The sequence below is a fragment of the Amphiura filiformis genome, chromosome 9 (genome assembly GCF_039555335.1).
Source record: "Amphiura filiformis chromosome 9, Afil_fr2py, whole genome shotgun sequence".
Classification (NCBI taxonomy): Eukaryota; Metazoa; Echinodermata; class Ophiuroidea; order Amphilepidida; family Amphiuridae; genus Amphiura; species Amphiura filiformis.
Window position 1 is genome coordinate 62,513,925 of NC_092636.1, and position 18,137 is coordinate 62,532,061.

General features: G+C 37.0%; 1 protein-coding gene across 1 annotated transcript in view; it reads left to right on the plus strand.

Annotated features, from left to right (window-relative positions):
• The window catches only part of LOC140160214 (neurobeachin-like), a 411,951-nt gene that overhangs the window by 128,909 nt on the left and 264,905 nt on the right, over positions 1 to 18,137 (plus strand). The window contains 11 exon segments of the mRNA XM_072183491.1: positions 925 to 1,077; positions 2,112 to 2,280; positions 3,495 to 3,637; positions 4,428 to 4,525; positions 5,624 to 5,716; positions 6,603 to 6,711; positions 7,690 to 7,771; positions 8,976 to 9,099; positions 9,709 to 9,901; positions 10,857 to 11,213; positions 11,216 to 11,338. Of these exon segments, the coding sequence (XP_072039592.1) occupies positions 925 to 1,077; positions 2,112 to 2,280; positions 3,495 to 3,637; positions 4,428 to 4,525; positions 5,624 to 5,716; positions 6,603 to 6,711; positions 7,690 to 7,771; positions 8,976 to 9,099; positions 9,709 to 9,901; positions 10,857 to 11,213; positions 11,216 to 11,338 (1,644 nt within the window).

The window sequence follows — 18,137 nt, forward strand, 5'->3', positions numbered from 1 at the left end:
CTGTTGGATTGTGTTTGGAATGTGAAATATTAACTATGGGGGTGAAAGAGATGCTGGAATACCAAGTGAGTTTTATTAATTGTCAGTTGATTACAAGAAGGTCATTAGTGCATAGTAATAATAAAGCACTTACAGCCACCCATCTTGCACTCAAGCATTCAGTTGAAATATGAGCTGCATGAGGCTTCATTAATTTGAAAGTTCATCTCAAAGCTCCTCTGATGTTCAAAAGCTAATACGGAGAGCTTTTTTTGAAAATGATTTTGTTTTAATTTTCTTTTTTAGATATAATTGATTTGTGACTGATGGGAACTCAGGTTTTTTTGTAATATTTCACATAATGCTACACAAAATAAGTCACATTTATATTAAATGTACGATTTGAGTCTTATGCTCTTTATTTTATATAAATCACCTGACCAGATTTGTTATTAAAAAACACAGCAAAGATATTTTGGAATTTTTATCTATCGACTGCCCCAGTCAGAGATCTTGCCCCCTTCCACCCCCACCCCCCCCCAAATAGAAAATTTACCATTGGAACTGCATTGTGTTACAAATCTAACTTTTCTCTATTTTGCAGCAAGATATTTTTTTGTCACACCAATGAAACCTTTCTTTCTTTCTTTATTTGAACTTTCTTTACCTAGTGTAGCCCCTGCAATGTCAAAATAAAGGAGGCTGTGCATTTACAATGATACATTGTGAACAAGAAGCATAAATATACAGTGATAAATCATTCTTTCACATGTTTCTTTAACATCCGCCTCATACATAAATGTGACAGTCAGGATTTGCTGTACAGGAATAATTGCATGATAATTGTATTAAAAAAATAATCCCAACATTTTTTTTATGCCATGTTGATAACATATCGCATAATTTCTGTTAATAAGTTGGCCCAATGTTTTCTCTCACATCCAGGCTGCTACAAATTGCATGACAGAGACGGTACTAGAACTGTTCCTAGATCTTGCTAAGCATTTCAACTCAGCTCCAGCAGGTACTCAGTTACTCAGGCATCTAGTGGACCATATATTGTTTAACCCTGCACTCTGGATTCACACACCTGTCAAGGTAAGGTATACATAGGAGGAAGACATACCATATTCTCTAATGAAGTCTCATCCAACCTGTAATATATTCCCCAGCCACGTTTACAATGAAAATATCAATACATGATCTGTCAGCAAGATTATGATTGGTCAGCAAAATAAAAATATATATCTTGCTCTCCGTAAGGATTGAGCACTCTACGTGACAAAAGAAGAATGTTTCTTTACTTTTAGATATATATATATATATGCTCCAAATAAAGCATGAGGCACATGTATGCTGCCGGGCAAGAAACAAGCTGATCGGCATTATTACACCATCTTCACAGTATTACAACTTCACTCACAGAAATTGCTCGTTAAAAATCTTAAATTAGGCCATTAATTTGACTAAAAATTAGCCAAAATAGTAATAAGGAAAGAACAAATGGTACATTTGTTGCATAAATTTAGTATAATTTCACAAAAGTTTAATGTGCGTTTGAGTACTCAAGTTGTTTCCAAGGAATTTTAATTAAGTTTAAAAAAGTGTAACAATGCTAAACTAATATGCCCTTGCTGAGAAAATGGATGATTCAGTTTGTTAGGGTCATGTCATTGCTAGGCAGATTGTTTTGGTAATGGTATGGCTCGGGAACCAATGAGAGGCTCCATTTCGTGAGGGCGTCGAAGCGCAATTGTGTTTTGATTGTTCAGTGTCGAGTTTCAATCAAACAAGACAGCATTGAAAAAATCATCCTTGTCCTCTTTTGAGTAATTGTCACGTATTCACAGAATTTGCTAACACATAAATCAAAAATCAACTATCAGAACTTAAGATAAATACCTAGTATTGTTCTTTTGGAGCAATTTGCATGAATCATTGTGAGAATAGAGGAAACCATGAAATAAATCATATGAACTGAGTAAGAATTGAGATAGTCGTATGGTGTGGCTTTTTACTGCAAGTACATTCAAAAGACACATCAACCAGCTATGGCAGCTAGCCAACACGGATACTGGATATGATATACAAGTAAAGATCAAACTTCATGACTGGTTATTGTTTCTTTTCAGGTCCAGATTTCCTTGTATACATTCCTTGCCAATGAATTTGTTGGACAGTCTAGCATCTATACCAATATCCGTCGAGTTAGCACTGTGTTACAACTCATGCACACACTCAAGTACTACTACTGGATTGTTAACCCAGAGGATCGCAGTGGTGTCACGCCAAAAGGACTAGGTAGGTTGTGAAAGATAGGCAAGCTTCTTGAAAGGGTTATACAGTCATTTAAAGTAATAATATATTATTTGCTCACAGCGGCACCTGAATTATTTGTGAATTTCTACTTTTTTCATGATTGTAATACCCAATGATGTAATACCATGTGAAAGACTAAGCCTGAAATGCTTTAATTACAGTGAAGTTCAGAGTTTTTATACTAAACCCATGACACCACAAGAAGTCACACTATTTCTTTTATTGACTTTTGGAAATAAATCTAGTACTGGAATGCGTAAGTTCCAATATTCGATTTATTTCCAAAATTTTGTTGAAAGCTACTGGATGATTAATAACATTCACTCACTTATTTCTTTTATTGGAACTGTGCACACTTGACCAGGTCGATTCAAATAGCAGAAGAAGACTAGCAATTGTATTTAATTTATTGGCCTTCAGATAAAAATACCCCATTATTATATGGTAGAAACATACATTTAACTATTCTTCAAATGGTTAAGTTGTTAACATATGAGATTCAGTCAAAACTATTTTATTAGTAGTAACCTGACAGTGTTGGCCATCTTGGAGAGTAGCTGTCTTTTGAGTGATGGTGGACGATACAACTTCTTCCCAGTGGACTGGTCCCAAACAGAGAGTGCTTGTAATATTGTCTACATTAAGAGCTTTTGGATAGTAACACATATCTTTGTTACTCATATGATTGACATGTATGAATGATGCTTTAGTTATCAGAGGTTGTTTGACCACGATGTGTGTCACATGACTACCTCTGATGAAATAATGAGTTGCATGCTCCTGAAAGCTTGTGCTAGCCCTGGTCTTATTTAGAGTACTTTGCTTTATTCTGATGTAAACAGCCTCCTTGACACCACCTTTTGGGACCAAATTGAGTCCTTGTTCCATTATCATTTCATCCAGAAGACCTCAAAAATTACACATGAAGTTGTCATTTGTTAGGAGGGAAACATGAGGTGTAGAAATACAGTAAGAATCTCTGGCAGAGATTCCTCTGAACTGATTTGTATGAATCTACAGATATTCTTGTAGTTTTTTGAGCCTACACAATAGGTAAATGGGGACGTATTATAAGATCCTCGTTAAATGCTGTTGCAAGATTCTTGCAAGGTGAAACAAAGTATAACCATGAACATATCATTGATTATTATCAGTGGTTTTATTTATTTATTTATTTATTTATTTATTCATTTCAGATGGTCCACGCCCAAGTGATGATGACCTGTCTTCATTACGTGCCCTGATTCTGCGCATCACTAAACAGCTCATACTCAAAGAGAAATCTGCCAATGATGAAGAACTTCAGATCATCCTCAATTATCTTATGACTATGCATGAGGTAATATATCAAGCGTGTTATCTTATTGTTGCTATAGATATATATGAATTAGTTCAAATGCAAAAACTGTTGCATTCACTTTTCTCAGTTTGAGATAGTGGTAAATGTAACCGATATAAAAAAAATTAAGAAATTGTGCACTACTTTTGATCATATCATAATTTCAAAATTACCTTGGAATTGTTTAAAGTATAGTGTCAATGTAAAGCCAGCATTTTAGGGCACATGTTGGTGGTTTTATCTCAAAACGTTTGAAAATGGCATATATCTTGTTTGGCATCACATCTCTTCATACTGTCACAGACCGCCCAGCTGATGATAGTTGGACTCCCAGCCCACATCCCTAGAAACATTCAGGGAAGTAACCAACATCATATGTGGTCAAGCTTTTATCGTCACTAGAACCCACAATCTCAGGGTGAAAAGGCAAGCGCGCTAGTGCATGAACAAAGAGGATTTTACCGTCTGGTCTATAACACTAACATACTTATACCTCATATTGTGACAATATGATAAAAAAGTTATATGTAGATTTTTGGAAAAAATCTTAAGTTAATGTTAACAAATTTAAATGTCCTTTTCATGACATAATAAATGTACCCTCTTCTAGTATCCCTGTGAATGTCAAGTTCACAACTTGTGCTTAGTCCACATTCCATGCATTCCTACAACTATTCAAATAAACTCTGGCTTGTTATTTTGTCATAACAACAATTTGAAGGAATATAATGTGTTATATGGAAGTTACAAATGGAACTTCATGCATTGAATATTTTGTTCTTTTTACTAGGATGTGAACCTGAAGGATGTATTGCAGCTATTACTGGCCCTGATGGCAGAGAATGTCAATGGATTAGCTGTAGCATTTGATCGCAAGAATGGCATCAGGTACATGCTGTAAGACTCTGGTGGTATCTAAAAAGTGCAACCTGTGAAGTCCTTTTGTTTATAAATTTATTCTTGCACTCTCATGCCTGAAGGCATAGACTTTGTCTCCCCTGTTCCACAAAGCCCATTCCAATGGGTGCTCCCACCAGCAATATTCACCTGTCAGTGTCAATATCTCAGACTTTATAGCATGGCATATTAAAACAGATGCACAGACATGAGATTTAAGACCCGGTCCACACGAGTGCGTTTTTTTCCAGTTGCTTACGATTGTGTCGTAATCATATTATGATATTAATACCGTATCATCATTGGCAAATGATGAAAATTTCCATCATTGGGTCGGTTTGTAGCATGATTGTGTTGTAATTGCAGATGAAAATTACCTGTGTGTACGCATTTTGTCGTTGTATTCATGTTTACTCAATAGTCTTAGTAATTGCCGTGGCATGTGTATAACCATAATTTATGACACGTTGACAATGTGCTGACCGTGTGGACGCTCTCATTATTCATTAATCATAATCGTGTCATAATCGGGTAATTATGACAATGACGAAAATCTGGGTGGACTGGGTCTTAGATACTTTGGAATAGTGCATGAAGAGATGTGGGAGAAAAGATGTATTGTGTTAGCAAAGTAACATTAAGTCATAACAGTATGGGGATTTAAAAACAAAACCCCGCTATGGATGTAAAAAAATCTATATCAAAGACTGACTGTTTAGAGTCATCGTATGCAGCGACCTTATTACTCCCAACTCTATGATCATATGGAACTGATTTATAAAAAACATTATTCAAAGATGTCACAATTTTAAAATCTCAACCAAAAATTTCAGTAAAAAAGGATCATATGTACATTATTTGAATCATAGAGTTTACAAAAAAACAGGTTTTTACAGCTTTATGACATAAGAACCTGAATATAAATCCACTAATTTCAGAGCGAACTCTCATTAAGTTGGATGTGGCAAGTGAGGTCAGGATTTACATACAAAAATTGTCTTTATATTTTTAACAAGAAATGAGCGTATGTCTTTGTTTGCATTTCTTGAGAATTCACTCACCCACATTTTCTTAAACTTGATTTTACAGAGTTGTGTACAAATTACTGGCATCAGCAGATGAACATGTGTGTGCAATGGCCCTCAAAGTGATGTCACTGTTCCTGAGTCGCCTACCACACAAGTGAGTATTATGTGTGAGAGCATTTGAAGCATTCCATGTATTTGTATCACTTCGGCATTATTTCTCACTGCTTTTAATGAATGGTTACTTACGAACTCCCAGTTACAAACAGGATACAAACAAACACACAAATACAAGTGATTTGTAGTTCCCCTTCGCAAAAAACCCCAAGACCTGAGTACCTGTTAATAATCAAACTGTCTCAAGACACCCCACAAACCATGTTACTTAACTCTGTACCCTAATCATTAACCAGGATTGGCTTCTTGATTTCTTGTTTGGGCAAAGTAGAAACAGCAACAGTTGATAACCTTGTGAAGGAAAATTTCATACTTATTTTCTAAGAGAACGAATCAACCTAATTTTGTTGTCTTGAACATACATTATCACGCACGAAAGCTTCTTGTGAAAAAGAATATTGATTTATATGAGTGAATTAGAAAAACTGGTGATTAAAAGTTACTCTAGGTTAAGTGATTGTTCTATACATTTTTTCCTTAGGGAACAACACAAAGATAAATGATGTCCTATAAACAAAACTAGTTTTGTGTCTTGGCCGACCCCCTCCCTCCCTGCCAGAAACGTAATCCTGAAATGTTGAAAACTGCCTTCTTCACACTGATGTTGTTAACCCCTCCCTTCCAAACGAAAGTAATTTCTTTTATAGGATGTTATCAATCTGTTAGGTTGTTCCCTTACCTCAAGTTGGGAAAGACATGTGAACATTTTATTCTTGATCTGAACTTGATCTGTGAACCTGGAAGCTGTGGATCCTCTGGACCAAGGCTCTTGACATCTAAGTCAGGAGCTGACTACATGAAACTAAGTGATATCCAGTGTCTGTTTTATTCATGGCTTTGATATTACATTATTACTTGTATTTCAGGAGGAAGATGGATCTGATGTATGGTAGTAATCTGTACTCACTGCTGGGAGAAAGACTGCAACTCAACTCAGATTCATTATCACTTACTATGTACAACTGTATGTTTGAGGTTAGTGGATCAAATCTACTTCATTCACCCCTTACACGGTTCAAACTGGATAGCCATGAAAGGAAAACTTTTGTAGCTTTACTTGGTGTTATATGAATGATTGGTTCAATACTCATTCTTGTACGCTGCCAGTTTGAAGCTCTACATTCAAACATGGTGACTGCAAGGAGTGAATATTAGTGTAAACACTAGGGATTTGACCCATTTTAGCTGCATCAGTCTGTAGCTCAATTTAAAAAAAATATATTGTAAGGTTTACACCAATTTTGTAAAATGTGGTTTTATATGACAGGAAATTGTGATAAATGATAGAAAATTTAGCCAGGGATGGCCACGTAACCTGGACCCAAAATTCTGATCATCTGACCCAAGCACACTTCTTTTAGTAATTGAATACTTTTATCCACTTCTCACAGTGATTTACAGAACAGTTTATAGTGTTCACAGTAATCATTCGCTATCTTACAGTTACTGAATTACAAAACAATCTCAGGATAGCTTGTACTACAACTCATGTTTGCAGTTTCACACATACAATGACTATAATATATAGTCATTTTTTCAGCTTTTATTCTGTAGATAAATGATAGTGTAATGCTGGTTTCATACTTTCTGCTACTTGCCGCTGAGCGGCATGACGCTTCATCATGCCGCTTGCACTTTTCTGCAAGCTGAGCGGCGCACCGCTGTTCGACAGCAGCATGAGTCTGAAAGCCACTCTTGCCGCTCAGCACTACTCCAAAATTGTATTTTATTCTCATACGCGCTCCAAGTTGACTTGAATTCAACTCCCAGCGATGCTGCTGCTTGGGCAAAGCGGTGGAGTGATCGATATATATCGGCTTGCCGCTGGTCACCGCTAGTGTTTCTGGTGCTACTGCGCAGTGAAGCAAAATCTTATTCAGAGCGGCAAAATGGCAAGCGGCAGGAAAGTATGAAACCACCAGCATAAACAAGTTTTGTTTGATTTCTTTGCAGCTGCTGACAGAAAGAGTGAGTCTACAGATATCTACCACAAGACATGCTGAGCCTGACAAGACATACAGAGTCATGAATCCAGGTCAGTTAGTAGTCTCAATGTTTTCTCACAATAGGACTGACAATTTTCACAGAATCAGTAAAATCTGGATGATTTGGATTTCTTTTTGCACAAGTCAGGTATCAAACTACAGATAACAAAATGCTTTGCCCATTTACATCAATTTCAATGATCGTAATCAGGTTAAGAATTATGACCTCTCAAACTAAATCACAAAAATGTTTGTTTCTCATACGTGCTGTGCATTTCTTTTTGTGGATCAATTGTACCGTATTTGTATTTGTTTTATTTGGAGGTTAATAACTGCGCATCTGTTATTTGGAGGGCATTGTGAAAAATCTAAACATTTTGCCTTTGGAACCGAGGAATATCCTGAGTGTGCAGCCCTGATATTCAGAAGCATGTTTAGATTTTTCACATTGCCCGACATATTACAGATGCAAAGTTATTAACCTCATTCATAGCCATCACTTTCATCTCTTCACTTTACAAAATAACACACAATTTTTACGTTTTACCTATCCAAAAATAGATCAGGCTAAAACAGGATGATCAATAACAGAAGTGCGAATCACAATCTGTGCAAATATGGTAGCGCGGAATCCAAATACGGTGGCCAGCACTCTCACAATTTGTTTGAAACACAACACGTAGCGCGCGGAGGTTACTTATATTTACGCTGACGGACGTGGAGGTCCACTGTCGAATATTAGTTCAGCTTTTGCGTTTTGGCAAATAAATAAAAATGATTGGATCGCATGTATCGCGTATATTGATGTGGTTATGAATTAAAAATGAATTTTCATGCACACACTCAAAAAAAGACAGAAAAAAAATTATTTAAAATATAAATAATAAAACCAAATCAACCATCAGTGTTGCACAAACCTTTATATTTAACTATTTCATAAATGACTTGGCTATACACTGGCTTGCCTCAAGTTTAGTAGTGAAATAGGTGTATATTTCGCTGGTGCAGTAATCACAAACATAAAGTTAATCGCACATTGACATCCCTACTGAGCTTGAGGTGAACCAAAGGAGATCTATATGTGCAACTTTTTTAATTTTAGGATATCCTGCTCTAAAAAATGGGGAAAAAAATGCATTTTGTGTTTTTGGTTTGCAGGCCACTGGCAGGAAACAATTTTTGTTTAATTTGCCTGATGTGGACTCTTTTGTGTGCAGTGTTTAATTTCAATAACTTATGTAATATTCTTTTCAGGCATGTTTCATGTAATTGCCAAGTTATTACGCCAATCATCTCATAGTGAACAACTCATGGAAGTGAAGAGGCTTTTCCTGTCTGACATGATACTACTATTCAACCACAGCCGAGAAAATAGAAGGTAAATGACTTCAAAGATAAAAATAAGGTTTTGATAAATAAGGTATTAGATGAATTGGAATTATCACCTCTCTTCAAAAATACACAAAAAAAAATGGCAGAAAACATCCTTGATGTAGCAATAAGAATTGAATGTACAATGTAAATGGCAAGTTTCCTGGCACTTCTTACAAGTAAAATAAAATGTGTTATGATTACATTATACGCTCCACAAAGTAATTAAAGGATCAAAAAATTTCTTTCAATACTGTTCAAAAACAAAATTATCTTTTAAGATGTTTTAAATATAAGATGAAACAGTCATGACAAAACTTTTTACAGTGTTTAGTAAAGCCACATAATATAAAAAGATATTTCGATTAGGTACAAGTATGGTCAAGATAATCTGGATGAAATATTTTGATCCTTTAATTACTTTGAGGAGTGTATGTTCATGAGGTTATAAATGTAGTGCAGGTACCTACCATTGACACTGACATATACTCCAGTACTGTACATTGATGTCTACAATTGATGATACTTACATATGTGTGTGCATTCACACAGTTGTGATGTCTGTATTTGTTTGTCATCCTAAATGCAATCATCTCTTTCTTTTTGTCAACTTCAGAATTTTACTTCAGTGTTCAGTCTGGCAAGACTGGATGATAAGCTTAGCATACATCTATCCCAAATCAGATGAGGAGAAGAAGATCACTGAGATGGTATACTCTTTACTGAGGATGCTACTACATCATGCTATGAAGTATGAATGGGGTGGATGGAGAGTATGGGTGGATACGCTATCTATTATACATTCCAAGGTAAGAAGGCTTTAATATCAAGCTTCAGTATCAAGTCCATTGCAAACTTCAACAGCTTATTAATATATGACATAGTTTTTGCTGGAAGGCAACGGCCACAGCCGTTTATTATGACCACTTTTATCTAGGGCACTGTCAATTGAACTGATTTTATGTAAGCGTGAGCTACCAGTGAGTATTTTGTGGCTTACTCGCTGGCAGCAATTCATCAACAGGAGGAAGTTTCTGCTTACCATGCTCACTACATGGTTAAGCCTGTCATAGTTCTGTAGAGCACTCAGTGGCATAGCCAAAGGGGCCGGTACCTGTACCGCTTCCAATCCCTTAGTACATCACAAACTGTTGGTACATTTTGCCACATGCCAGTAAAAGAATTACCTGATGATGATAAGATGTTTTGTTGAAAATGTTAATGTAGTTACATGAAACAAAATTCTTGTTGTAAAATGGACATACTCACTGTATCATCTGTAAAATCTGAAAATCTGAAAAATATGCATTTCTATCATAAAGAGCTTAAGCTTTTTTGAAACCAGATGAATTTGACTTGGATGCAACTATTATCTCCCAAATTATGATATTTAGCCAAACAAGTTCAACATTTTAGGCTGTGAGTATATTTGCCATATTGTGCCTCCCTGGTCTCAAAACGCTGGCTACTCCATTGAGCACACAGCTTCCTATTGCTTCCGCCTCCAGAGGTACACTGCTGCCCAGCTACTTTGTGGCTACTCTAGACTAGAGTACCAGTGCAGCACCAGTTCAGTACCAGTGTGTGTACTGTATGTGTGATTCCAATGTGTGTACTCTTGAGTACCACACAGGTATTCTAGAGTACCAATGAAGTACCTCTGGAGATTTCAACAATAGTAATCTGGTAGTGTAGTTTATCACAATCTTTATGTTAATTGTTTAGAGCCAAACTCTATTCAAATGTTTTTTATACCAATCACAGGTGTCTTTTGAGGATCATAAAAACGATCTACTGAAAGCATACGACCGCTATCAACGTCGCCACGGTCACACCGGAAGTCCTGGTAGTCCTCCCAGTCTCTCTGCTGCCCTGGATCGTAATGATTTAGAGAATGCCATGCTTAGTGACAACTCCATCAGTGCCCTAGCAGCAATGACAGGGGGCTACATGGAGTCTGAGGTGATCCCTGATGAAGAGGGAATTGTACCAGAACTGGATCCAGACTCACTACACAGTAAGAGGGAGATTGATGTCAAGTCATTTCTAGATGGAATAATTGATGATGTAGTGAGGATTGTGGAAGGAGGTGAAGAAGAAGAGAAGGAGAAGGAAAAGGAGAGAAAGAGGAGGAACCTACAGGAGATGGAGAAGTCAAACCAACTATAGAGGTGGTGCCTGTCAGCAAAGATACAGATGAGAAACCAGAGAGAGAACAGGATAGCAACAAGGAACCTGCTGAAAAGGTGAGCAGGATTATACAAATTTACAACTTTAAAGTGGTATACAAAATTGTGATACAACTTTTTGAAAGACAAGCAATACTCTCCATAACCCATTTTCAAATGATATTGCACCCCAAATTTAAAAGAACGGTGAAATTTGGCAACATAAGAAAAAGCAAAGTGAAATTCATTCAATTCAAGTATTTTTTGAGGTCAGTGTGCTAAATCCATGTTTGTTGTTACATTGTTTTCAATATGCTCTTGAAGCTGATGATGCATGCTTTATACTAAATGGAAAAAATACATGTCTGTTTTTTCCACCTAATTGATTTTTCCCTTGTATGTTTTTATGCTCCTAAAACATTGGTTGTTTTGTCTTTTTTTTAACCTAAATGTTGGATGTTGTTGTTAAACAGTTTTGTGTTCACTTCTTGAATCTACGAGAGGACAATCATTATTTACTCAAGGGTGGGAATGGGGTTTTTAGGGGAATGCAAAATTTTTTTGTGAGCAAAAGGGGGGAATCTGAAATATTTGAACAGGAAAGAGGAGGGGGGGAAAGCTGAATTTTTGAACGGAAGCGAAGGGGTCATGCTAAATTTTTCATCAGTTGGTACTGTTTTAGTTTGTTTTTTAGCTCTTAATACAAAGAGTTGTCAAACCAGCAATGATGGATTTATGGTAAAAAAGGACATTTATTCTCATGCTTTTCAAGCAGCTACCATGAAAATAAAAACATTTGTGTATAGGTCAATGTGAGGAAGCTTAGAATTATGAATTTATAAACAACTGAGCACACAGCTACAAATTGGTAAAGCGGAAAAAAATTTATCACATGAAAATGTCCAGTTTTACAATATAGTCTCTCCACCGCATCTAAACAGAAGTGAGCAAAAACCAGTATTGCTCACCAATTGATAATTGCCCCTTCAGGTCAGGTTCACAACTTTTGAAATCTCTGACACATTTTTATGATAAATCAAATGTTCTGCACAGTCAACTATTGCCTTGTGTGCAAAGGGGAACTGTTAATTGGTTAGTGCATCCATAGGGATGATTGGGATTTGTGGTTGGGCATTCAAAACAGGATTTTCACCTCTATTGATAAGGCAGTAATTAATGTCTGTTTAGTGAGCTAGGCCAGAGTATACATGTCTAATGCTAGAAATATAAGCATTGAGTGAAAGATGGATTGTTCCATTTCACTTACCATACTGGCTTGTGAAAAAATTTTGCAGAGCAGTATTAAGTAGAAAAAATGGCTTGCAAAAGGATAGGGTCAGCCAGTTCAGGACAACCAAACATTTATTTTTGTAATTACAACTTGGCTTATAGGCTATACATATATTAAATGGATTACACATTTTTTACTCTATGGCTAGGTACAACCCGAACTATTGCATGCCTTACTTTATCTTACATTGTTTTGTACATTATACATTAAAGAGATTCATCAGGATTGTCTATATAAATTATTACTATTGATCTCATGATGTCAAATCCAGGTACTCACAATTAGTAAAGACGTTTCACAACCTGACTGCTTCTTCTTGACCGAGCTGTATCCAATACTCACACTTGCTGTCTTAGCTGTAGTGTTGCAATTTAATTTTTACTGGGTAACCTGATTGTATGCATGACTGAGAAAATAAGCTGCATGACTGAGAAATTAAGCATATTTTCTAAGGTATGCATACAATCAGCTTATCCAGAAAAAATGAATTGGCAACGCTACAGCTAAGTCAGCAGGTGATAATAGTTTGAAGCAGGGTTGTAGCTAGCCAAATTTTAGTGCTGGCTAAAATTAGGAGAAACTTGAATCAGAATGCCAATTACTTGACAGTAATGGCATTTGACAGCTGTTTTGAGGACAATTTGTCATTTTAGTGTTGGTCGGCAAGACCCATAATTCCCTTGAGTGCCGGTCGGTCAGGCTGAGTACTGGTTACTGCTGACCAGCGCCGACCACCGTGGCTACAACCCTGGTTTGAAGTTGAGAGTAATGCCGTGTTGGATTCAAATCAGTGCATTTACGCAGTTGCGCCACCAGCGTATGGACAAATCGCCCTTATACTTGTGTGTATAATGCACCCCACAGGATTAGGTTAGCGTGTGATTCGATTTTGCTACTGCAAAATCCAACTTGGCATTACTTGAGACAAAATGGACTCTAGTTTGGATACAGCTCCATCAAGAAGAAAAAAACCAGCCAGTAAGATTGCAAAACATCACTACTAATTACGAGTACCTGGGTTTGATATAATAAAATAATAGGTTTGTATAGTAGCTATCTATCTAAAGATGGCATAATAGTCTGATGCATTTAATGATAAATGTCATGTCTAAATGTACAATTTGATAGAAGATGTAGCTAGCAAAATGATTGGTCAATTCGTGTGAAGACAGTCATTTCCGACTATGTCATGAACAATGTTACATATTAATCTTGCAGAGGGTACATTTCTATGATTTTATCAACATTGTCTGTGGCTCCTTGAATAATCATCTTACACGTTAGAATTTACAGCATTTGTAGTAGGCAATGAAACAGGTGCTACCCTTCTGGTTGAACGCATTGCCAAGCTGCTCTGTGGGGCGTGCCTTGAATGGTCATCTTACACATTAGAATTTACAGCATTTGTAGTAGGCAATGAAACAGGTGCTACCCTTCTGGTTGAACGCATTGCCAAGCTGCTTGGTGGTACGTGCCTTGAATGGTCATCTTACACATTAGAATTTACAGCATTTGTAGTAGGCAATGAAACAGGTGCTACCCTTCTGGTTGAACGCATTGCCAAGCTGCTTGGTGGTACGTGCCTTGAATGTTCATCTTACACATTAGAATTTACAGCATTTGTAGTAGGCAATGAAACAGGTGCTACCCTTCTGGTTGAACGCATTGCCAAGCTGCTAGGTGGTGCGTGCCTTGAATAATCATCTTACACATTAGAATTTACAGCATTTGTAGTAGGCAATGAAACAGGTGCTACCCTACTGGTTGAACGCATTGCCAAGCTGCTAGGTGGTGCGTGCCTTGAATAATCATCTTACACATTAGAATTTACAGCATTTGTAGTAGGCAATGAAACAGGTGCTACCCTTCTGGTTGAACGCATTGCCAAGCTGCTCTGTGGGGCGTGCCTTGAATGTTCATCTTACACATTAGAATGTACGGCATTTGTAGTAGGCAATGAAACAGGTGCTACCCTTCTGGTTGAACGCATTGCCAAGCTGCTAGGTGGTGCGTGCCTTGAATAATCATCTTACACATTAGAATGTACGGCATTTGTAGTAGGCAATGAAACAGGTGCTACCCTTCTGGTTGAACGCATTGCCAAGCTGCTCTGTGGGGCGTGCCTTGAATGGTCATCAGGGTCATGCGGTGTTGACGTACCACGTGCAGCCTTGTATTGCTTATACAAGCTACTGATAATGTCAGCTATGGTGTATAAGAATGGATTGATAGCAGAGTTGATTGGTAGAATGACCGTTACTGACCATGCAAATACTGAAGCGGGTAATGTAAGAATTTGTGCCTGGACAAGAACACCCATTATGATAATCGGACACCAACAGAAGAAGTCTGTCACCACAATGGCTGCTACCTTGATGGTCATTCTGAGTTGGTCTTTCATCTCTTTGCTTAAACCAGCTCTTTTGGATGATCTGTACACTACTCTAATGATATCAATGTAACAGCATACTATTATGGCATAACATAAAGTGTTTAGACCCAAAAAGATAGTGGTTGCAAAATACATTCCCGGCTTCTGGCCTTCGGACATATAATGTGATGTTTCCCTGACATAGCCATCAAAGTAACCCAAGTTAACTTCCTCTGTTATTGTGTATGTTGAGAACGTCTCTATTAGAGTCAGAGGCAGACCAATGCATACATGAGAGTTGTCATAGAAGTTTGTATTTCTCCCAGCTAAAAACGATGGGACAATACCAATTAGTGACGAAATGAACCATGTTGTTATAATCATAATCCTGGTAGATTTCTTTTTGAATTTATATTTTGAAAATGGATATCTTATACATATAAACCTATCAATACTTATTAGTGTTACAAAGAATACAGAGGCTTCACTGGATATAATAGCCAGTGCTCCAGCAAACTTACAAGTTACACCTGTCCGCCATAGTTCAGCATACATAGGGAAGTGTTCCCCATAGTATATGTCTGCCACAGCTACAGTTATCATATAAATACCCATAAGTAAATCAGACGCAGCCAAGTTACTCAGAAGTGCTGATTGGACTTGATTCTTACGCTCATGCTTTTTGGTCCGCCAGCCTAAAACAAAAGCATTGCCACCGACTGCACTCAAACCAATAAGCCACATTAAGGCTACTAAAGCTCTGTCTGATAGCAATCTGTTACATGTTAGATATGGTGATCGAACATGTTCAGCGCTGCATTTGACGTTAGATCGTACAAAGCACTCACATATTTCATGTTGACTTGTGTGTAATTGAGTGCCAGCAAACATACGTGAAAATGTATCGCTATCAATGTTGAACAAATTATTGCCTCTGACATTGAGGAAGTTTATTTGCAGCAAGAATCTAATATCAGGTATGTCATTAAGATGGTTGTCTGCCAAATCAAAGTCGGTCATTTTAACAGTCCGTGCAAGTAGCTGAATGTCAAGGTACCTTAGTTTGTTTTGAGCTAATGATAAAGTGCGTAGTTCAGGCAAGTCTTGAAATATGCCAGCCTCCAATTTGGTTATTTCATTGTGATGTAATAATAGCCTGCCTAAATTATGTATGCCTACAAATAAATTGAATGGCAAAAACACCAGTCGATTATTTTCAAGATGGAGTCTTTTCAGATTGTGTAATCCTTGAAATAGTCTGCTATCAAGTGAAGTGAGCTTATTGGATGACAACCACAGTGAAGCAAGGTTACGTAATCCATGAAAAATTGTAGCAGGCAGCGTTATTAAATTGTTGGCTTCTAAGTTGAGTGTGGTTAAGCTGTGCAGACTGTGAAACAAATCAAAATGAATATAAATGAGATTATTTCTTGCCAAGTACAGTTCTTTTAAGTTATCTAATCTTTGCAATAGTATGCTATCCAAAGTGCTCATCTGGTTATCTGATAATGACAATAATTGCAGTGCTGATAAATTGATAAAAGATTTCTTACACCTTGGAACAAAGTCTTTGCAAGTGTTGATAGTGCATTGTTTGATAACCTGATCACTGTTAGATTCTTCAAGTTTTGAAATATATCAGAAGCTAAATAAACAAGTTGATTTTCCATCAAGTTGATATATTTCAAACTCCCCAAACCATCAAAAGCTTGTGGGTGTAAGGTCTTCAACATATTTCCTTGTAAATGTAACTCAAGTAAGGTGGTCAAATCTTGAAATGTTTCAATGTCAACTTGAGTGATGTTCTTGTTAGCAAGATCTAGAATGACAAATTCCTGTTCGTAGAGGAGAATAAAGTTTTTATTGTGGTAGAAACTGAGTTGGTCATAACATTGAAAGTAGACTTGCCTGTATGACAAACTAGCATTACAATCTGGAGGAAAGTAGAAAGTACACCTGGATTCAACTTGTAGCTCACAAGTATATGTGGTATCTGAGTACCATCTTAAAGTACAGGGTGGTGTGGATGGTTGCCCTGAATACACATTCATATCTTCTCCCACTGTAGGACAAGTAAATGAGTTATTAGTTGTTGTCTCACTTATCCCAAGTGTGGCATGTCCTTCCAGACTAATCTGGAGTCTCGGTTGAAATAAAATGGCTGAGCAAGAATCATTTTGACTGCTGATGACCGCATGTTGTACAGGGCAATTCAAATCAATATCTTGGATTGTGATATGAAGTATGTCAAGTTGAGTGATGTCTTCAAGTTGTAGAAGAAGAGCTGACTGATCTGTTGATATATTTACATGACATAGGTATGAAGGTGAGATAGCTTGCAGTTGAAAGCTTGGATGTCCACCTGCTTGCTTACCAGAGTGGATGTTACAAGATGTATTCCTACCTGTATCCCATGCTAGTGATAATTGTAATTCTGCTTCACCATGATGGTTAACATTGCAACACAATAGACAGAGAGAAAGGAATATAACAGTGAATGGATGCATCATAATAGTAGTATTCATCATAATGACAAAGTATTCAAGATATGTGGTGCCTTTATCATCAACTGGCTAATACACAAGTCACATTGTCACTGACATGCACTGCTATAATAGTAGTATTCGTCATCCTGACAAAGTATTCAAGATATGTGGTGCCTTTAGTTTACGTTATCATCAACTAGCCAATACACAAGTCACGTTGCCACTGACACACACTGCTTTAATAGTAGTATTTGTCATACTGACATTCAAGATATGTGGTTCCTTTAGTTTACATTATAATCAACTGGCCAATACACAAGTCACGTTGCCACTGACCCACTCTGTCAATTTGGGACAGCTGATGCCACAACTGCCTGCTTATTAAAGTGCAATTCGCATTCTGCTTTGCACGCATGAATCGTAAAGAAAGCAACAGCACACTAGATGTTACATTTCTTTGCCAATTACTTGTGATGTGAATTCAGTGCACAATCCAATTATGCATCACAAACACTGAAAATGATGTGCGTCAATAATTGCAATTGTATTTTTCTAGCTCAAGGTTTCCAGTGTACCCAGGCGGCATATAAAATATGTAATACCTGTAAAGCTTGAAGCAAACAAGAGCTTGGAAGTGATTGAAAGCACTGATTAACTGGGCATAAATTGCATTGAGATATATAACTGACAGTAGTTGTTGAAACTGTTGACTTTTTACTGTTTACATTA